The sequence below is a fragment of the Hylobates moloch genome, unplaced genomic scaffold, assembly GCF_009828535.3.
Source record: "Hylobates moloch isolate HMO894 unplaced genomic scaffold, HMol_V3 SCAFFOLD_10, whole genome shotgun sequence".
Taxonomy (NCBI): Eukaryota; Metazoa; Chordata; class Mammalia; order Primates; family Hylobatidae; genus Hylobates; species Hylobates moloch.
The window spans coordinates 99,389,574-99,412,244 of NW_026652285.1; the positions used below are offsets into that span (position 1 = coordinate 99,389,574).

The following is a 22,671-nucleotide window of genomic DNA, read 5'->3' on the forward strand; positions in this document are numbered from 1 at the left end:
CTAGAAGCAGCTCTCTTGGGTCACGTACCCACTAATAATGTGGGTGGAACCACCTAGACTCCCTCCCGCTCTATCTGAGCAATGGTTGGATCTTCTCTTTTAGAACCTGAGCTTGAGGTCTGGCCTCAGGAAGTGGGGAGGGTACAGAGGCAATAGGAATGTGCCATCTCTTCTTACCAGTCCCACATTTTCCCATCAGTCCACCCAATTCCCTGTTCCTGTGCTGTATCTGACCCCGCTGGCAGGGCTTCCCTTGAATTTCCAGCCTTCACCCCCCACTTCAAGGCAAGACCCTCTGTGGGTCAGTGTGATTTCCCCTGACTTGTAGTCTTTCTTTGGGCAGGTTCACGTGTACTTTTGGTTAATATCTTTCAAGAGATCTAAGTGGCTCCTAAGACATACTTATCCTTCTCTTCTTTGCAGCCTGTCTTCAGAAGGTCACCCTTTCTCATTAGAAAGCTGGGACAGTGAAAAAAAGCAAAAAGAAGAGGAAACCCTCTGCCCAGTCCCACCCTTGCTGCCAGTCCTCACCCCTCCAAATCAAGCCTGGCCAGGCCTTCAGGACATGCCAGGTCATTTCCCTCACATTATGGGAGATGTACAGACTCTCAGTGATCTCTTTCAGTTTGTCTACACTTAATCATATGTAGCAGATCTCAGAGTTCTAGCATGGAGTTTGGCCACTCTCTTGTTTCAATAAGTTGTCTTTATATATTGAGCTATTTTTTGCTTTTTTCCAAGGGCGCCAAGGAGTTATTATGCAGATGAGTACTTACTCCACTTCTTTCCAAGAAGTTCTTCAACTGCTATATATTTTAAATAGTGAGAAGATAAAGGTAAAATATGTCAGAAGGTTAAGAGGAACATATTTTTTAAAATTAGAAAGTTAGGACTAGAAAAAATAAAAGAAATGAGTAAATGGATTAAAATTAACAGTGATGAGACAAAATCTGAACAGTTTCAGAAGTCAAAGAATTAGATGAAAGTGCAAAAAAAGAACTCTAAGAGTAAAGATGGCAAAAAGATAAAATTAAATGAGAGAAAAGGTTTAAAAAGGCTAGCCTTTTAAATTTTTAATAAAATGTTAAATATTAAAGGGCTGGAAAAGAACATGGTAAGACAATTAAATCATCTTAGTATTTAAAGATTAAAAAGCTAAGAAGAATGTAAACAGTGTATTCTGTAGTATTCCAAATTAAGGATGCATGCATATTTACTGATGTAGAAAGATGTATAAGACCTCTAGTTTAGAAAGAAAAGCAAGTCACAGAACATTGTATAGTCTGAGCATATATATTGCATAAAGGTTTGCAGATAGAGAAAAGAATGGTAGGAGGCCAAACTACTGAAGTGGTAGGGAGCTACTGAAGAGGAAAGGGAGTGGGGTGGGGGGTGTCATGGACATCGTCAGCCAGTCCCCTTAGATGCTCTCAGGTCCTTTTACCGTTTCTGTGCTCTTTTTCCCATCCTGAGTTCCATGCACCTCCAGCACTCAAAATGGTGACTCGCAGGTGAACTGCCTTTGTACCCTTGCACCCCACATGTGTAGACAGCTTGAAGGATTCACTTGGGCCTTTACATCACCCCATCCTCACTCCCACCCTGTGGCCCTCAGCCAGTGACTGAGGCTGCAGGAAATGGAAGCCTCGCCCCTTGTCTCAGGTGGGGACAAGTCTGAGATGTCAGTTACCTTGAGCAGCAGTGTCCAAAATATAAAGCAAGCTACATATGTGACTTTACATTTTCTAGTGGCCACATTAAAATTCATTTTAATAAGGGGCTAGGCATGGCACTCATGCTTATAATCCCAACACTTTGGGAAGTTGAGGTGGGAGGATCACTTGAGCTGAGGAGTTTCAGACCACTGTGGGCAACATAGGGAGACCCATGTCTATACAATTAATGTTTTAAAAAATTAGCCAGGTGTGATGGTGCACACCTGTGGTCCCAGCTACTCAGGAGGTTGAGGCAGGAGTATCTCCTGAGCCTGGGAACTCAAAGTTATAGTGAGTTATGATTGTGCCACTGCACTCCATCCTGGGTGGCAGAGTGAGACCCTGTCTCAAAAAAAATTTTTTTAATTAAAATCATTCTAACAATGTATTTATATCATTCAACATGTAATCAGTGTGAAAAAGTATTGAGATGTTTAAAATTAATTTTTACTTATACTAAGTCTTCAAAACCCAGTGTATAACACACTTCACTTGGGATGTCCCCATTTCAGTTGCTCAGTAGTGGCTAGTGGCTACCAAGTCGGACAGCACGGCGTCAGTCACGTGGAAGCTGTTCCTCCACAGGGCTCTGCCTGAAACTGAAGTTTCACTGGGTTTCTTCTCGTTCCCTGTCCTGCTTCCTCCACTCCCTTATCAGTATCTTTTGAGAGCACTGCTTAATAAATCTTTTGCATACAAGTATTATCTTTGTAATTAAATCTGGGAGGTTCAAAAGAAAAAGAAAATGTCTCTCATCCCAAAGCCCTGATTTGTTATTTATTTGCTGGTGTATCACTAAGGTAGCCGTAAACTCTAGTGACACCGGGTTTTAGAAGACTCGGGGTTCCTTTGGGTAAAGAACAACTGATAACAGAACCCTGGTTTCTTGCGCTTTGTCATAAGTGGCGACTTGAGCCTTTGATGTCTATCTAGTTGCTGCCAAGATAAATGGCCTGAAGCCAGCCTACAGTGAGATCACCTAGAAGTCTGGGTCAGGTATGCAGCATGTGGCCTCTTGGGCCCAGGAAAGGTGATGGGGGAAGCCAGGTCATCATTTATAAGAGGAATACCAGAGGGACCTGGCAAGAGAGAAGACAAAGGGGACAGGTAGGAGGTTATGTGAGTCTTGAATCCTTCCTGCATTAGGCACAGGTCATTACGGTGACTTTTTGAGGTTTTTTGTTTGTTTGTTTTGTTTTGTTTTGTTTGAGGCAGTCTCACTCTGTCACCCAGGCTGGAGTGCAGTGGTGCGATCTCAGCTCACTGTAACCTCTACCTCCTGGGTTCAAGTGATTCCTCTGCCTCAGCCTCCCAGATAGCTAGGATTACAGGCGTAAGCCACCATGCCCGGCCTGGTTTGTTGTTGTTGTTGTTTGTTTTTTAATATGCCTGCAGCCTTGGGTCTAATTGGCACCACTATAGAACCTTCAGAGTTCTATAGTGCCAGTGCCTATCTGATTCCAAAGCCCCAACTTGTGTGGAGTCGCTTTTCTTGGTCTCCAGCCTCACAGCACTCCCTTCTCATGCATGAAACCTTTCTGAGCCATTAGGCCTTTTGTCTTGTCACAGTCTTTCTTTCTTTCTTTTTTAAATTCACTCACGACTCCAGCCAGAGATGTCACATGTTTCTTAAGAAGACATTATAGAGTCCCCTTTGACCAAAGTGTTATATAGGATTGCTTTTTATTTTTCCATTTCCAAGTAATTGGATTTTGCTGGCTTGTTTGTCTGTCAATTGAGGTAGAGGTGAGTGAAGAGCCCTGCCAACTGGCTCAGAAAATAATTTCAGTCAGAAGGAGCATGATGCTTGCATTTCCTAACAAAGTAGCCCCATCATCCCACAACTGCCTTTTCCACCTTCCTTGATGCATCATCAGAGAAAGGAGCAAACACATCTCAGGAATGCATTTCTCAGTTTATTCCCATGAACAAGCCATTTATTAATTCAGCAAGCATTTACTGCTTATATATACTATATGCTATTACTCTTGAACTGTGGGCTTTGGTCCTTGTCTCCAGTGTTGTTGCCAGTCTAGGCCCTTTTTATGGCTTTTCTTGGATTTTTAAATTAGAAGATAAACCAAGTGCTCCTGGATTACCGCAGTGATGGCCATGAAGTCCTACCACCAGTGATTCTCCAGAAGCATTCTAGACTTAGCTTCCCTTACCAAATTCATACTGCCTTTCTCTAAACAAGTTTGTGATTGTTCAAATGCTCACTGGGCCTCCTTTTATTTTACACTCCACTGACTTACCTGATTGCTGAGGGATGTAACAGGACTCGGATGGTTCCATGGCCCAATGCTTCCTTGATGCAGTAAGGTCATATGCGGTCTTGGTGGGGCCCCTGGGTCTTGAGGGTGCTTCAGTGTCACCCTCTTCCTTGCTTACCAGTGGGGCTGCCCTTTGGGAGGAGGGTAAAGCAGGTCAGGGATTGGCCTGCTGTTCTTCTCTGTCTCTTAGTGCCTTTCCCAACTCTTCTGCTTCAGGACAGCTGCCCAGCTTCCAGGCCCACTGATGGACCCGTTAACGAAGGGGCCCTGTGGGAGTCAGATGGCACAAACCATTCTATGGAAAGCAAAGTCGTCTCTCTCCTTCGGCATCCAGCCCCTTCAGACATGGCCAACGAAAGACCCTGAACTAGAGTCCCAGGTCAACCTGTAAGTAAGTAAAAGAAGCATCATCTCAGTTTGGGTTTATGTTCACCATAGCTTGAAATCTCCATGTTTAGGAAGAATATACTTTTTACTTTGGGGGGGATAGTGGGGAGGGAGAGAGGAGTGGATGTTTGGTTGGGAGACTGCATTTCTGTTCTTATTTGTGTATTTAGTAATATTCACTGAGCACCTACTCCGTCCAGGTCCTGTGTCAGACATTATGAGCAAAATAGATTCAGTTCTTGTCATCAGTGGGCTTGCAGCACATGGGACAGATAGCCATTACTCAAATAATCACATAAATAAATATTAACAAATTGTAATAAGCTCTATGAAATGTGCTGCCTTGATTCAATAAACATTTACAGAATGTCTTCTCTGTGCCAGCAACCTACTGGGGATATTAGAGAATAAGACATTTTACCTACCTTTGAATATAAATAGTATATGGAAGCAAAAACATTCCAATGTAATACAAAATAAATTTTAATAACTAGAATAGAATTAATACATCAGTAGACTCTAAGGCCTATAGGGTGGTAACCGTGTTTTTATATTTACTCCTGAATCCCCAGGTCTTTGTTATGGTGTATGATAATACTCGGATAAATGAATAAGTAAATGAATAAAGATGAAACAAGAGAGGGGTACTTAGCTTTCCAGGGGGAATCAAAGGCAGCCAGATGCAACAACACGATTGACTTCAAAACAAATGAGATGCTTCATCAATTCAATGCAACAAATATTTGTATGCTTACTTACTGTACCCAGTGCTTTTGTGAAGTGAGTTCCTAGATAGGGACATGGATCAGAATCACCAGTGGGACTTTAAAAGTCATTTATGCCTGAGACCTGCCCCTTGAGATTCTGATTCAGTGGATCTGAAGTGGGTGAAGGAAGACACTTTGTCTGCCCTCAAGGAACTCCCTACTTATCCAGGGAGACAGACAAGTCACCAGGTCATGCCAGTGATGCTGGAGAAGCAGCGTGAATAACGTGCTAAAGGAAACCATCACCTGCTGGAGGACAGGGAAGAGAAAGGATAACAGTTGAGCTTGGCCTTGTAGGATGAGCATTGATGAGGCAAGAGAGAGGGAAGAAGACCTCTTTAAAACGAGGATGCCACAAAGCAAAGGCTCACATGCATGAGGCTGTGTTGATACGCAGTAAACCAACAGTTCTTAACCCGGGTTGCACGTGAAAATTACCCAGGGTAGCTTTAAAAACATAGAAGTCTGCCCTGCCCCTCCAAAGTTCTGAGGTCTAGGGTGGGACACAAGAACTCGTATTTTTACAAAGCTCCCCAGGTGATTCTGACGTGTGGTAGACGTTGAAAAACGCTGCTTTTAAGAAATGTAACCGCAAATAAGTAAATACAAAATAATTATGAAGCACCTTATATGCCTAGCTCAGGGGCCTGAACCTTACATCTTAAGCAATGGGCACCATTGACAGCTTTTATGCACTTAAGAAGTGATGCAGTTTGGAATGTAAACAGGTCACATCGTTTAGATAAAATCGTGATGGTCAGTTCTGTGGTGGATTCTTAAGGGAAACTAGCGAAGCCAGGAGTCACTGTTGGCTTTTCAGAGCTTCCGCACCTTCCAGAAACTGCCTCTTAGGTGAATAAGATATTGAATGTCTCCTTGATCTGAAATGGGAATTTCAAATTTCAGGCGATACTGAATTATCTGAGCAAGATGGACCCGGTAGTCTCGCGGGTCCTCGGTGGCCCCAGCCCACTGCAGAGGAGGGGAGGGAACCCAGGGTGTCAGCTCCAAAGGTGGGGCGGGTGGGTAGCCCCGTCTTCCCACTTTATCACTAATTAGGAGAAGGAATTTGTGTCCGGGGGGGGGGGTTTGGAGGTAACCCGGGGACGCTCAGCGCTGGAGCTCGGAGCAGGAGTTAAAGTCCCGGCAATGCAGCTAGCCCGCGTTGCCTCCTTTCCAGACTGCAAGGCCCACAGTGCACCGCGCGGATGACGTGTAACAGGGGCGGGCGGGACCGCTGGAGAGCCTATGAGCACAGCGGAAGCACCCCGAGGGGCCGCCTTCCGGCCCTATTGGTGAATCCGATCAGGGGTGAGACTGAGCCCTGGTGATTGGCGGCCGGAGGGATGGCAAAGCTGCCACGCGCACGGGGTGGGGGCTGCGGGACTGCGATTGCTGCCGGGTAGGACCAAGTAGTGTGCACACCTCCGTCCTTAGGAAGGAGCCCAGCGGCAGATTCTGGACTTGCGTGGCCTCACCCGCTGATCTCACCCAGCGGCATGTAGAAATGGGTGGAGTCAGGCCTTGCTCTGGACCCCAGATTTAGGGGCCGGACTTGAAACCAAATTGCAAGGCAGCCAGAGATTGGGTTCCCTGGAAAGATGTGTCTTTAAGAACCACTACCATTTTGTGGGCCTTCTGTTCATTAACTCCTTCGTTGAACAAATATTTATTGATCACCTGTGTACCAGGCACCTTGCCCAAGCATCCTAAATGCATTTTCTCATTTATTCACAAAACCCCAATGAGATAGGTGCTGTTATCTCCACTTTACAAGTAAGGCTGCAGAGGCCCAGCCTTTTCTGGGACACACAGCTTGGAAGTGACAGAACAGGGATTGTACTTCGGTCTGTCTGGTCCAGTGCCCATCTCTTAACCTCAGCACACTCAGGCGTGCAATCAAGAGAAAAACATTTATGGGATGGCAGCATCCACAGGGCTTTGCGTTGCTGTCCAGTGAAGTATATATAACAACAGTCCAGTGCAGAACACCAATGAAGTTGACCAAGCACCAAGTTGGGTCTTACACTAGGTACCACAGTACCTCAAAGACCTACTTTGAAGTTGGTGCTTCTTAGGGAGTGGTGGGCAATGAGCCTGTAAAGGGAGACAGAAATCAACCCATTGGGGAGTGGGAGCCATTGGTCTTGACTCTCTAGAAGGTGGCATAGCATGCTCAGATTTGAAAGTTGGAAAGATAATTGGCATCAGTAGGCAACTGGATTTCAGTAGGATGAGGCTGGTGGCAGGAAGACCTATCAGAGCAGAAGATATGAAGGTAGATGTTAAGAGTTCTGATGAGCAACAGGAATGATGGGATTGATTTGGGAAGTATTTTGAGAAAGATTAGAGTGGATCTGGTAAGCGTGTGGGTTGTGGGGTGAGGAAGTGAGGCTCAAAGCTTCAACTCAGGGAGCTGAGTAGTTGGTGTTGTCATTAATAAGAGGGCACTGAGATGAGAAAGCACAAAATATAAGGTAGAATAAAGCAAAGATCATGTAGAAAATGATATCAGGGGCCAGGAACAGTGGCTCATGCCCTTAATCCCAGCACTTTGAGAGGCCAAGGTGGGTGGATCATCTGAGGTCAGGAGTTCGAGACCAGCCTGGCCAACAAGGTGAAACCCCGTCTCTACTAAAAGTACAAAAAATCAGCCAGGTAGGGTGACACGCGCCTGTAGTCCCAGCTACGTGGGAGGCTGAGGCAGGAGAATCACTTTAGCCCAGGAGGCAGAGGTTGCAGTGAGCCGAGATTGCATCACAGCACTCCAGCCTGGGCAACAGAGTGAGACTCTCTCAAAAAAAAAAAAAAAATTTGCTGTCAGGGCTGAAGAAGGGTACAGTAACATCTTCGGGAACAGGAGGCACTTAGGAAAGTCTTCTTGGAAAGAAGGTGAAATGGACCTTGAGAAAGGAGTAGACCTTCCTTCTTTTTTTTTTTTTTTTTTTTTTTTTGCATCAATTTTAATAGGCAAAGATTGGGGAGGAGAGGATTCTAGATGGTGAGATTGGCATGGCAAAGGCACAAAGCAGGGACACTCAGCGCATTTTTGAGGAATAACAGCTGTCTTAGTTTGCCTCTTGTGTGGTGAAGTAGTGAAAGTCTGGAAAGTCAAATTGAGGGACATATTGTGCAAGATGTTGTACTGAATCCTGGAGTCATTGGGAGGTGCTGAATGGCTTTTGAGACAGGCAAGTGGTGGTTTGATGTCTGCTTTAGAAAATTAGTTTCATAGTTGTGTACACTGAAGAGCCCAGTTACGGGCTGGACTAGTGAGGGGCTTCTTGGTCGTAAGTGACAGAAACCCAACTCAAATTAGCTTAGGCCAAAAAGAGAATGTATGGGTTCATGGAACCCAAACTAAGAAAAGGGATGGATCTGGCTTCAGGGCTGATTAGATCCAGGGCCTCAATGCTGTCAAGTCAGATGGTTGTCTCCTATTCCTTCACCTCCTTTTCTCCCTTTCCCCGTGCTTCTTGATGCCTGCCAGCCTCCGTGTCTCCTACTGTCCATATTTTACTTTTTGATCTTTTGAGCAAAGTTGCCATGTGTTTGAGTTTGTCACCAAGGCATTTAACAAATATTAGGCAATTTTGTTATTTAGATATTTTTTAAAATTTTATTTTTTATTATTTGTTTTTAGTTTTGTGGGTACATAGTAGGTGTATATATTTATGGGATACCTGGGATATTTTGATACAGTTATGTAATGTGTTATAATCACATCAGGGTAATTGGGGTATCCCTCGCCTTAAGCATTTATTCTTTGTGTTACAAATAACCCAATTATACTCTTTTAGTTATTTAAAAATATACAGTTAAATTATTTTTTACTATAGTCACCTTGTTGTGCTAGCAAATACTAGGTCTTACTCATCGTTTCTATTTTTTTGTACTCATTAATTAAAGCTTCCCACTACCCCCTGTCCCCTACTATCCTTCCCAGCCTCTGGTAGCCCTCCTCCTACTCTCTATCTCCGTGAGTTCTATTATTTTAATATTTAGTTCCACAAATAAGTAAAAACATGTGAAGTTTGTATTTAGACCCTTTTTAATAGCTTTCAGAAGCTTTGAAATACCTAGTTTGCTCCTAAGTGTAGAGCTACTGTATTTTAAAACAAGTGCCAGAAAGTAAGCTTTTAGTTTACTGTTAGGAGGAATTCTATTCCCCTGCCCTTGTGTTTCCATTAGAAACTTCTGCTTTACTCCCATGGAGGAGAGAGGTTGGAAGGGTGGCTGACTTGTCCCCTGCCCCCTTTCCTCTCTCCCTTTTGGGATCTGGTTGCCCACAGAGCTTGTGTGTTACCTCGCCTCCTATTTCTATGTGGGAAAATACACCCGAGTCTTCTAGAGGTAGGCGTGGGGGCCCATCTGTTTCCATTCCCCTGTTGGAGCTTGACAGTCCTGAGACTATTTCCTTTGCAGCCAACTTGGCAGGTGTCTGCCTGTCTGCAGATCAGACTCTCCCACAGGAGGGTTGCCCCAGGGTCTAAACTTGTGGGAAGTAGTAGGAAACCCATTTGCTTTTGAACTCAGCTTTGTTTGTCAATGAAACACTGACAGCAAGGAAATTTCTTATTTTCTTTTTTCTTTTTTCTTTCTTTTTTTTTTTTTTTTTTTTTTTTGAGACAGGGTCTCACTCCATTGTCCAAGCTGGAGTGCAGTGGTGTGATCTCGGTTCACTGCAGCCTCCATTTCCTGGGCTCAAGTGATCCTCCCACCTCAGCCTCCTGATTAGCTAGGACCACAGGTGTACGCCACCATGCCCAGTTAATGTTTTTGTATTTTTGGTAGAGACTTGGTTTCGCCATGTTGCCCGGGCTGGTCTTGAACTCCTGAACTCAAAGAGATCTGCCTGCCTCAGCCTCCCAAAGTGCTTGGGTTACAGGAATGAGCCACCGCGCCTGGCCAGTATTTTGTTTTTCATTTGCCTGACTCCTGTCACTAATTCCCAACTAATTCCAAAAAGGCAAGAAAGGGTTTGTTTATTAATAAGTTCCCAAAGCTCCAACGACTATGAGACAGGTGAGGATTTTTGGGCTGGGTTTTCTTTTTTATTTCCTTTTTCTTCCCTGCCTTAATAGAGTACCTGGCATGTAAAAAGTGCTTGCTATTTGTTGTGTGTAAGTTAAGGGTACTAGAGTAGAGATGCCAGTTAGAAGGCCTCTGTAGCAGTGAAGATCTGAGCTAAAGTAAAGAAAGTAAAAATGGAAAGGGGAGAAGGGGCAAGAAACTATGACAGGGTGGAATTCTACGAGTATTCTCATGTGAAAAATGGCATATACAATACTATGGACCAGGTGCAGTGGCTCACATCTCTAATCCCAGCACTTTGCGAGGCTGAGGTGGGTGGATCACTTGAGCCCAGGAGTTCAAGACCAGCCTGGGCAACATGCTGAAACCCCATCTCTACCAAAGATGCAGGAAAATTAGCCGGGCATGGTGGTGTGTGCCTGTGGTCTCAGCTACCTGGGAGGCTGAGGTGGGAGGATCACCTGAGCCCAGGAAGTTGAGGCTGCAGTGAGCCGTGATTGTGTCACTGCACTTCTGCCTGGGTAATAGAGTGAGAACTTGTCTTAAAATAAATAAATAAATAAATAAATAAATAAATAAATAAATAAATAAATAATAAATAAATAAATAAATAAATAAATAAATAAATAAATAAATAAATAATTATGCATTGCAGCATCGTTATTGAAAACCATTTAACTAGGGGCTTGGTTAAGTAAAATATGGTATGTCTACTCAATATAAGAAAGAATACAAGAGGCCCAGGTGTGGTGGCTCATGCCTGTAATCCCAGCACTTTGGGAGGCTGAGGTGGGTGGATGACCTGAGGTCAGCAGTTCGAGACCAGCCTGGCCAACATGATGAAACCCTGTCTCTACTAAAAATACAAAAAATTAGCCAGACGTGGTGGCAGACGCCTGTAATCCCAGCTACTCGGGAGGCTGAGGCAGGAGAATCGCTTGAACCCAGGAGGTAGAGGTTGCAGGGAGCCGAGATCGCGCCTTTGGGCTCCAGCCTGGGCAACAAGAGTGAAACTCTGTCTGAAAAAAAAAAGAAAGAATACAAGAGCTTTTTTGTTATTGATTTGGAAGGATTGCTGAGATACATTAAATGAAAAGAACAAGGAGTAGGATTGGTGTAGTGTGCTACCATTACACAAAAAAGGGGAAAGGGGAAGATGTATTTCTTTTTCTTTTATATACATACAATACCTCTGGGAGTTGTGCAAGAAAAAATAAAGGTTGCCTGTGGGGAGAGGAAATGGGGGCTGGGAGGCAGAAGATGGGGAGACTTTTTCCTGTACAGCCTTGTGTACTCTGAGTTTTGAACCAACTGAATGTGTTATATCTTTAAATAATAAAATACAAATACATAGATACAGTCATACATGTTTCAAAAGCAACGTGGTGGTGGGAGCAGTAGCAGGCCTGGTGACTGATTAGATGTGGAATGTGAGAGAAGACATGGGAGATGACTCTGAACTTTGTAGCTTGAGTGACTGGTAAGAGGGCAGCCCCTCTGCTAACAGAGTCAGGAATGCAGGAGTGGCAGTGTCTGATTAGGGGCACATGATATTTTGGGGGCTGCTGGGGTATCCATGGAACCATGTTCAATATTTTGAAGTCTGAGTCTGCAGTTGGGGAGAAAGATTCGAGTTGGAGGTTTGGTTTGGAGAGTCATTAGAACAGAGCTAATATGTGAAGACTCAGGCACCGTCGAGATTTTCAGGGAGGGAGGTGGACTGAATTGAAGGGAGAGGGATGTGGATCTTCACCATTCAAGGTGACACAGAGTTAAGGATGCTGCTCCTAGACTGCAAGCACAGAACCGAACTCGTTTGTTGCTGCTCCTTGTGCCCTAAGAACAGGGAGGAGGATGGTCTCGCTCCCTGCCAGGACGTCCTGGCCCTTTTCTGGATGCCCTGCTCACTGTTGAGCTCAGCATCCCCTGCAGGAATAACTGCTAAAAGTAATCATTTTTCCTCAACGAGGTTATGCCATTACTAAGAATTCTATTCCTTTGACTATTCCAGTCTTCAGGTCTTTCAACTTTCATGTTCCTCAAGGACCAGTAACCCATTTTTGGTGCTAACCTTATCTCAAAGTACAGTACAGCACATCATAAGGGCACACTATAAATAGGGATTAGATAGTATTACTATTTTTAATCAGTGCTTTTAAGAGGCAAAAGGCAATTGTTTGGGCTGCCCTGCCCTAAATTCACCTTAGCCAGCACTCATTTTTATAAATCTAATTTCGTCCTTAGAAACAGGCTGGTTGTTTTCTTGTCATCTCCTATAGTAATAAATGTTCTTAGTTCAAATACTTTTGCTTCCTATATTTCCATGAGTTTGGCCTATCTATTATTCTGCTTTCTTTGAAGAACATCCCCCCTTCCCTCATCACTCTCAATCACCATTGATTTCATAATTTTTTTTTTCAGGAGAGTATCTCAGAATCAGAGCAGCTTAGTGAAGTAAACATTTTAGAAAATCTTTCAAAAATATAGTTTGACCTTAAAAGCACAGAGTAAGCTGCTTTTCTTCCACTACGTGGTCTGAATGTGCCTGAAGACAAACAGAGCACAGATAACATGGAGTGGACCTAAATTGGTCCAGAAATTTGGAATACAGTATAGAGACCATTTGAAAAGTAGCTCTGTGCCTCCCGATCCCTTAAGGCAAAATTCATGTCAGTTCCACAACATTTATTTTTATGTTTGAGACTAAGAATTTCTCACATATTGGTATTGGCAATGAAAGGGATCAGAATATGCCACCCCAAAATACACCACTTTGGCAAAAGGATTATTTTGAGCTGAAGGCAGTTGAAAAAAAGCAGACACAAGAAGAACTCTCTGCCCTTTTTCTATCTGCCTAAAAGCAGGGCATAAATTTCCTCTTGTGAAGATGCTCCCTCCCCTTAACTGCACCAAGAGGAGAACAACACTTATCACCAGAGATGGAGATAGAGATGAGACAAACTCTACTAAATAATCTTTAACTACTGTTAGTTTCTCCCACATATACCTTCCAATAAGTTGCCAGCCCTAGAAACCCCAAACCCTTTTTCCTTTGTCTAGTCATTTCTCCCAAATTTATCGCCCTTTGTCAAAATAGCATATAAGCCCCCCAGTGTAAGTGCCTTTTTGGATTTTTATTTGTTTTCTGTGGAACTTCCCTGCATGTAAAATTAAACATAAAAAACACTTGTATACTTTTTCTCCTGTCAATCTGTCTTTTTCCAGTTAAATTTGCAGGCCTCAGGGAAAGAACTAAGAGGGTAGAGGAAGTTTTTCTTCCCTCATGGTTATGTTCCTAAAGCAACAAAATTGTAGACTACAGCAAATTCTGGCTTGCTCCTAGCCATCTACAGAGGCCTTTTTTCTTCTCTGTTGTTGATGAGAAGCGTGGATACACAGCCTTTTATTCAAATATTTATTGTGTAAGCTGGACACCACAATAAGTGCTTCATATGTCTTTTTTCATTAAATCCGATGGGAAGACACTATGATGATAAATATTTGTTGAGTTAATTCATTAATCAAACCAACAAACCCCATTGTATAGTTGTAGGAACTGAGGTCCATGAAGGCGATGTTTGTTGCCTAAGATCAAGCAGTGAGTTAGTGGTGAGTCAGACAGGGCTAAGTAGATACCAAGCAACATTTACGCACATATAATTTCTCTACACATGTAGATATTTATTTAAGTTCAGAGTTCTATATTTTCTGTATGTAATCTTTGTTTTGGAATTTTTTGTTAAGCTGTAATTTACATGCAGTAAAATGCAGATATCCTAAATATACAGTGGGATGAATTTTGACAGTTGTAGCTGATTGATTTTTTAATGTTATGGTGCCAGTCAGTTCCACTTAATTGCATTATCTATGTATTGAGAAACATCAATCTCTAGACATGGGGAATGTCATCGTGAACTGACAGCTAGTGAGCCATGTCACAATTTATTCATTGTGATTGCTCCCACAGTATTTTCTTTGTTCACTTACATTAGTGGCATTGTATTAACCCCTGAAATGAATTTTTTTAGATGAACCTGAGGCAAAATTTATAGCATTTTTATGTCTGACTCAAAAAGAAATTTCATGAATATGCTGTATAAGGCAGTTCACTTCAGCTGTTAGTGGGATTGTGAGCCAAGGGATTGTCTCATGGGCCTGACCCTACAGAAAGTTATGAACTGGTCTGTGTGTTTGCCCTGTCCCTTCTTTAGACACTTCCCCAGCATAGCTGGCCTCACCCTCCCCTGTTACTCCCAGCCTCCTTTACAGAAGGAAAAAAACCGAGGGGGCATGATGGCTGTCCTCAGATATTTGAGATATTTGAAGGGCTTTCCTATACAAGTGATTTTAACTTGTTTTATATGGCCCCAAAGGACTGGCTGGCTTGCTTGCATTCATTCACTCTTTCATTTAACAAAACCCTACTAAGAACTAAGTCTGTTCCAGATAGTATGTTAGGTGGTTAGGCTCAGTACTGAAAACAGGGAACCCATTGTGAAGCTTAAATTGTAGGTGGGGAGGCGGGTGTTAATCAGATTCCCTCTTTGTAATTCCCAGTTTGGGAGGGAGAGTCAGGAAGAAGGAGGAGTTTGGAGGGAGCATTCTAGGTGCTAAGGGCAGCTCAGCAAATGGAAGGGAATAGGAGAAAGGCAGTATGGCTGGAGTGCCGAGCGGGGAGTGGTGCCAGACTAGGCAGGTGGTTGGGGGTGTGGGAGTGATGGTGAGGAAGTTAAGAAAAGATGAAGGGTGTAGGTGTAGGACCAGCTGGTGGAGATAAAGGTGTGATGGATTTCAACTCAATATAGAAAAATCTGTTTAACAGGAAGAAGGGAGGACCTGGGTTGTGGGGGTGTTTCTTATCACTGAGAGTGTGCCAGTAGAGACTGGATGGCTGTTTTTCAAGTATCTGGTAAAGGACACACAATTGCAGATAAAAGATTAGACATTAGAAGGTCCTTAAGTCTCTGGACCTGGAAGTCTCTGAAGTCTCTTCTAACCCAGTGAAAGAGACAGAGATGAGATGTCTTCATGGGATTTTGTAGAGAAGATACCTTTCATTGGCATCTGGTGGGTGGGAAATGAGTTGGTCAGCATCTCTCAGGGTAACTGTAACAAAATCACCTATTAAATGTATTTTAGTTTAAAATTTAGGTGCTTGGATCCCATTCCTGAAGATTCTAATTGAGGAGGTCTGGGGTAGGAACTGGACATTTACTTATTTAGATGAAAAAAATTATAAAGCAAACTTTAAAACTTTTGCATGGAACAATAGAGACTCTTCAGGAAATCATGATGGTGAAGGATTTCTTAAGTCGGAAAAACAAAGACCATAAAAGAAAATATTGAAAATGTCTGCATTAGAATTTGAAAACTTATCCATGATCAAAGATATCAGAAACAAAATTTAAAAAGAAAAACAACTATCTGGAAGAAGACATCTGTAATTTGTTAACAAAAAAAGTGTTAGTATTTGGAATATACAAATAATATCTACCAATTCTCACACCTGTAATCCCAGCACTTTGGGAGGCCGAGGCAGGCGGATCACTTGAGATCAGGAGTTTGAGACCAGCCTGGCCAACATGGTGAAACCCCATCTCTACTAAAAATACAAAAATTAACCAGATGTGGTGGCACGTGCCTGTAATCCCAGCCACTCGGGAGGCGGAGGCAGGAGAATCGCTTGAACCTGGGAGGTGGAGGTTACAATGAGCCAAGATTGCACCACTGCACTCCAGCCTGGGTGACAGAGCGAGATTCTGTCTCAAAAAAAAAAAAAAAAAAATCTACCAATTAATTGGAAAAAAACCAACAACATACAAAAAAGGAGGGGGCAAAAGATTTGGAATAGGCAAATCATGGAAAAGGTAGCCCAAAAGGCCAGTAAGCAAAGAGAAAGATGTTCAAGCTCTTGAGCTATCAGAGGAATGCAAATTAAAGCCGTACCTCAGTGAGATACCATTTCATACTCTTCAGACTGGCAAAAACTAATGTCTGACAATCCCAAGTGTTAGCTAGACTGTGGAGCAACTAGAATGCATATGCTGCTGCTCATGAGTGGGTAAATTGGCATACTCACTTTGGAAAGCAAATGTGACACTATGTAGAAAAAATAAGAGTGCACACATCATGACCTTGCAGCTTCACTCCTGGGTATGGAATCTAGGGATATGATTGCACTGGTATTCAAGGTGGCGTGTAAAAGGATGTTCATTACAGCTTTATTTAAACATTGGAAACAACCAAAATGTCCAACAATAGGAGAATGGAGGATATTGATGCAGCAGGATATCATATAGCAGCTAAAGTGGGTGGGTTAGAGCTACAGGCATCACCATGAACAAATCTCAAGAGCAAATTGTTCAGCCAGATGAGCTAGTTGCAGGAAGATATGCATGGTATAGTATTTACTTGTGTAAATTTTTAAAACATGCTAAACAATGCAGTATATTGGAAATGAGTAAGTACATAGTATAAATATAAAACTATGAGCAGGCAGTATAAGCCCAATTAGTGATTGTTTCAGGGGAGGGAGAGATGTAAATGGGGTCAGGGAGAGGTACACGGGGGTTTTAAGTATATCTGTAATGTTCATTATATTATTCTTCATTATTCTGTATCTTGAAATATTTGATAATAGAACAAGTTAGAGACAAAATTCCAGGTGATTCTGATACATAGCTAGGTTTGAGAACCAAGATCTACAATCAGTGCTTCTCAGATTTCAATGTGCATATGAATCCCAGGGAAATCTTGTTAAAATGCTGATTCTGTTTCTTAGGTCTGGAGTGGGTCCTGGACATTGCATTTCTCACCAGCTCATATCAAAAGACCACACTGAGCAGCAGAATCACAATGACCTTGGTGTTCTCTAGGAATCTTGCTACCTAGGGACTGTGCAGAAACACCTGTTCCAAATAGTAGGCATCCCTTGAAGGTCTGGGCACAGCTTGGGGCAGATCTTGTGAATCCCAGCAGGGAAGCCTTATGAACCTGGAGAGACAGACTTTCAAGGGATTTCCCCAAAGAGGTAGATCTGCAGGTGGTTAAGGGAGGTATGCCACAACATATGTTGTCTACTGAATTATTTTCCTTGTATTAAGTTTCCGTTTAATACAACTTGGTCATGCATTTATAGATCCCACATGGAGTGATGTTTCCCAAACTAAATTATACTCTGGGCTGGAAAACCTTCAAGTCTTGACCTTACAGGAAAAGAGAAGCCAAGGTCGCTGTCACTGAAGAGTTAAGAAAGGAGGGAGCAGGTGTGCAAAACATCGTACTTCACAGGAACCACTTAGTAATGTTTCCCAGGTTTCTGGATGATGGGTCTTGAGCTGAGAAGAGTGTGACAGACCTCCCCGGCTTCTGCTGTGGGCACCCACACCCGAAGACTGCATATGCTACTGACGAAGGGGATAAAAAGAGGCTGTTTTACAGTTTGCCAGATTTGCTATACACATATTATGCTTTGCTTGCACAATATTTTTGTTCCTGTGAAGTCCTGTGTACTTTGTATCTTTCTTTCCCACTGCACTGTAAGCTGTATGAGATCAGGGACCACATATCTCAGGTTCAGCACCTGGCACAGTGCCTGGTACCTTGCAGGTACTCAGTAACCGTTTATTAAGTGAGTGAAAGAATTTTCACTCAGATACAATATTTTAAATTAAACTTTTTTTTTTTTTTTTTTTAGACGGAGTCTCGCTCTGTCACCCAGGCTGGAGTGCAGTGGCGCAATCTCGGCTCACTGCAAGCTCCGCCTCCCGGGTTCTGGCCATTCTCCTGCCTCAGCCTCTCCGAGTAGCTGGGACTACAGGCGCCCGCCACCATGCCCGGCTAATTTTTTTTTTTTTTTGTATTTTAAGTAGAGATGGGGTTTCACTGTGGTCTCGATCTCCTGACCTCGTGATCTGCCCGCCTCGGCCTCCCAAAGTGCTGGGATTACAAGCATGAGCCACCGCGCCCGGCCTAAACTTTTTATTTTGAGATAATTATAGATTCATGTGCAGTGGTAAGAAATAACACAGACATCTCATGTACCCTTTACCAGGTTTCCCCCAGGGGCAGCATCTTGTGTAACTATAGTAACTATAGTACTGTATTGCAAGCAGGAAATTGACATTGATATAGTCCACTGGTTTAGATTTGCCCAGTTTTACCTGCAGTTTTATTACATGTGTAGGTTCCTGTATCTACCTGTATTCACAGACAAGATACAGAACAGTTCCATCCCCAAAGGCTCTCTCATGTTGTCCTTTTATAACCACACCTCCTTCCATCCTCCCTCTATAATTTGGTCATTTCAAGAATGAATCACACAATTTGTAACCTTTTGGGATTGACATTTTCCATTCAGCATAATTCCCTGGAGATTAATCCAAGTTGTTGCATACATCAGTAGTTTGTTCCTTTTAATTACTCAGTAATATTCTGTGGTGTGGATGTACCACAGTTTGTTTGACTGTTTGCCCTTTGAAGGACATCTAAGTGGTTTCCAGTTTTTGACTGTTATCAGTAAAGCTGCTTTGAACATTTTTGTGCAGGGTGTTGACCATACATTTTCATTTTTCTGGGATAAATGCCCAACAGTGCAATTGCTGGGTCACATGGTAACTGCATATTTCACTTATAAGAAACCGCCAAACTGTTTTCTGAAGAGGCTTAGCTTAAAATTTTATAGTCCCACCTGCAATGGATGACTGGTCCAGCTTCTCCACTTCCTTGCCAGCATTTGGTATGGTTACTATTTTTTATTTTAGAGATATGATAGTAAAGGCACTGATAGAGATCGTTATTGAAAAGAATCTTGCCGTGAATTGCCACAAGTCTTTATTAATGCTAGTGAACCACATAAATTTCAGGGGCACATGTCTGCATCAGAAACTTAGTGGACACACCGATTCTGTAGGAGGTATGCTTTCCAGAATTAGAGAAAAGAGAAGTAGAATGAGAAAGATGACTGAAAAACGGTAAACAGTAACTTCAAATGTACTTGAAAGTATGTCTGAGAATGTATACTGGCAGTTGTTGGGGGGGTGCAGGGAGAAGAGAAAGGGAAAGGAACCCACCTGTGTTCAAGTAGAGCAAATGTAGTAATTTATTCACAATTAATTTATTCAGCAAATATTTATCAAGTGGCCTGTTATGAACCAGGAACTCTATAAGGTGCATCAGGGCATGGTGATGGCCAAGACAGGTAAGATCCATGACAGTTAGAATAACTAGCATTTATTTAGTAGCTACCGTGTGCCATATGATCTCTTTCAGTCCTCCCATGGAGACAGATACTGTTTTAACCCGCTGTTGCAATGAGGAAACAGGTTCAGAGAGGATAAGTAACTTGTCTGAAGTCACGGTGGTCATGTGTGATGGAGCTGAAATTCAAATCCAGGAGTATCTAACCACTTTATGGTTGGTGGATCTTGCTAAGGGATGGTAAACTTAAGATCCTGGTACAAGGAACACATGGTATTGTACCCCCAGAAATACAACAGGGGAGCAGGGAGCTGTCTGGAGAGTTAGAAGAATCAAAGTGCCCTGATTTCCTGGGTCCCCTTTTGTTTTGGCAATCTTTCTGCTTACTTCCTGTGTCGTATGTCTCAAAGGCCTTCAAGAAGACAGAATTGTTCCATTTCATTATTAGAAGTTAATGTGGGCCAGGTGCAGTGGCTCACGCCTGTAATCCCAACACTTTAGGAGGCTGAGGCAGATGGATTGCTTGAGCCCAGGAGTTTGAGACCAACCTGGACAGCATGGCAAAATCCTATCTCTACAAAAATATGAAAATTAGCCAGGTTCATGCCTGTAGTCCCAGCTACTTGAGAGGCTAAGGTGGGAGGATTGCTTGAACCTGGGAGTTCGAGGCTGCAGTGAGCTGTGATGCTGCCACTGCACTCCAGCCTGGGCCAAAGAGTGAGACCCTGTCTCAAAAGAAAAAAAGAAAAGAAATTAATGTCATCGCATCCCTGCTTTTCTGTGGCACTTATCTTCAGGAGGAGAGACAGCTGGTCCCTTCTGTGCAAGAAGCTATTCTAGCACCTGTTGTTAGGAGGCCCTGGGCTCCCTACAAGCCTAAAACTACAGTCTGGCACATGGTTTAGCTTCTCTGTCCCTCAATAAGGAGAATCCCTTCCATCTGTTTCTTACTGTCTGCCTATCGTGGAGCAGGGGCTGAGGCCTTTTCCTAGAGCTCCTGACTGTTGGTAGGCTCTGAACAATTGCCTGTTACTTCTCACAAATTCTCTCTACTGATCTAGGAAGAGTCTCCCTTGTCACTGTTGCCCTTACCTCTTCCACCAGGCCTGGATGCTGCTGAGGCCTGGCCTTGTGGGGTCTGTTGTGAGGTCAGCACTAATCTCAGTGTCAGTTGGGTGATGACCTGGATCTCTGAGTTTGGCTTGCCCTTGGGGGCTGGCTGACTCCTTTTCTTTCCTTATCAGTTTTAAGAACTCTTGACTCTTTGGAGGAGGTTGTCCTGCTTTCCAGGAATGTGACTTACATCATGGAAATCTGTCTAGCTTCTACGTGGAGCTGGAAATCTTTGCTCTCATCCCAGGCCATATTTAGAGATTTAACATGTAGGTCCTCAGCTCTGTTCATGCCTGCGAAGTGTGATTCAGCATCCTCACATGTTAAATTGCCAAAGCAGAAGGGTTTATATTTAGAGCCTGGACCACGTTGCCTGTGGGAAACTTGAAGTTCCTTTTGGTACTTGCCTTGTTTAGGTCACTTCCTCTAGCCAGGTTTCAAAGTCTCTTCCCCTTGTCATGGCAACAGGGGGTCCCAGGTATTTTCTAGGTGAGGTCAAACTGCTAGGCCAATGCTTTTAGGGAGGAGATGTAGTGCTGAAGCATGATGCCATCCTCAGCGCTGCCCTGGGAAGCCTGCTGCTTGGCCCTGGGTCTCCCTTACTGCTACCTGGGGATAAAAGGCAAAGCATTTTATTTAAAAATATTTTAAAATTTAGTAATCATTTATGCTAACTTTCCAGGTCCCTTTCTAAAAACTTGAGAGGAATTCATATTACTAATAAGAGCTGGCTGGATGTGGTGGCTCATACCTGTAATCCCAGCACTTTGGAAAACTGAGGTGGGAGGATCACTTGAGGCCAGAGTTCGAGACCAGCCATGGAAACATTGTGAGACACCCCCCCAATCTCTACAAAAAAAAATTTTTTTAATTAACCAGGCATGTAGTCCCATCTACTCAAGAGGCTAAGGTAGGAGGATCGATTAAACCCAGGAGTTCAAGACTACAGTAAGCTATGATTACACCACTGCACTCTAGCCTGGGCAACAGACATTGTGTTTAGAACCTTGCCTGCTTTTTCTTGTTTATTCTTTATAACCCTGCTAAGTAGATGATATTTTCAATTGCATTGTACAGATGAAGGAACTAATGCCCAGAGAGGTTGAGAACCCGTATCTGTGACTGAAGTGCGTGCTCTGAGGGACTACATTGCATCTCCTCCCGTGGATAGAAACCTGGATTAAGTTAGCCTTGTCCTTCCTTATAAAAAGTGCTACAGAATGGTTTACAGGTTTCCCAGGATTCCTGAGTCATCTGGAAAAGGAGTATGTTTCAAAGTATTGTTTGTGGACCACCTGCATCAGAATTCCCCTGGCTGCTTGTTAAAATCACAGATTAACTGACTTACAACCTCTCCGAATAGGGCCAGGGAATCTGCATTTTTGCAAAGCCCAGACTCTAAAGTCTGAGGAACATGTCCTCTGACATGGTGTCAGAATTTTTTTCACTGACACACTAATCAGTTTCTGGGTAGGCCTAAAACCAACAGTAGGGATTCAGGAGACTATACTACAGGGATTGGCAAACTTTTTCTTTAAAGGGTCAGTTCGTAAATAGTTTGGGCTTTGTGGGCCATATGGGTCTCTGTTGGAGCAATTCAACTCTGCTGTTGTAATCCAAAAGCAGCCATAGACAGTTCATAACCACTGGGCATGGCTATGCTCCAATAAAACTTTGCTTTCAAAAACAAGCAGTGGGCTGAATTGGGCTGTAGTTTGCCAACCCCTGATCTAGAGTCATCCTGGCCCACCAGCCCTCTGACAACCCGTGTTTGTGGAACTTATTCTTACACTACTTTCTATTACCTATGGAGAGCTGTATCAACTAAGATAAAATTGCCTAATGTAGCAGATAAACCCTGAATCCTAGTGACTTAAGGCAATAAAAGTTATTGCTCACTTATATCAGAGCCCAGTGAGGCTACTCCTGGTTAGAATCTTCTATGTGGGCCGGGCGCGGTGGCTCACGCCCGTAATCCCAACACTTTGGGAGGTCAAGGCAGGCGGATCACCTGAGGTCAGGAGTTCGAGACCAGCCTGGCCAACATGGTGAAACCCCATCTCTACTAAAAATACGAAAATTAGCTGGGTGTGGTGGCGGGCACCTGTAATCCCAGCTACTTGGGAGGCTGAGGCATGAGAATTGCTTGAACCCAGGAGGTGGAGGTTGCAGTGAGCTGAGACT

At 43.3% G+C, this 22,671-nt stretch overlaps 1 protein-coding gene across 3 annotated transcripts in view; it reads left to right on the forward strand.

Moving 5' to 3' along the window:
* GARNL3 (GTPase activating Rap/RanGAP domain like 3) overlaps positions 1–22,671 on the forward strand; it is a 178,578-nt gene that overhangs the window by 15,480 nt on the left and 140,427 nt on the right. For all 3 annotated transcript variants that reach the window (XM_032165166.2, XM_032165165.2, XM_058446166.1), the window contains exon 2: positions 4,205–4,375. In XM_032165166.2, the coding sequence (XP_032021057.1) occupies positions 4,233–4,375 (143 nt within the window). In that variant the 5' untranslated portion in view covers positions 4,205–4,232. The remainder of the gene's footprint in view (positions 1–4,204; positions 4,376–22,671) is intronic.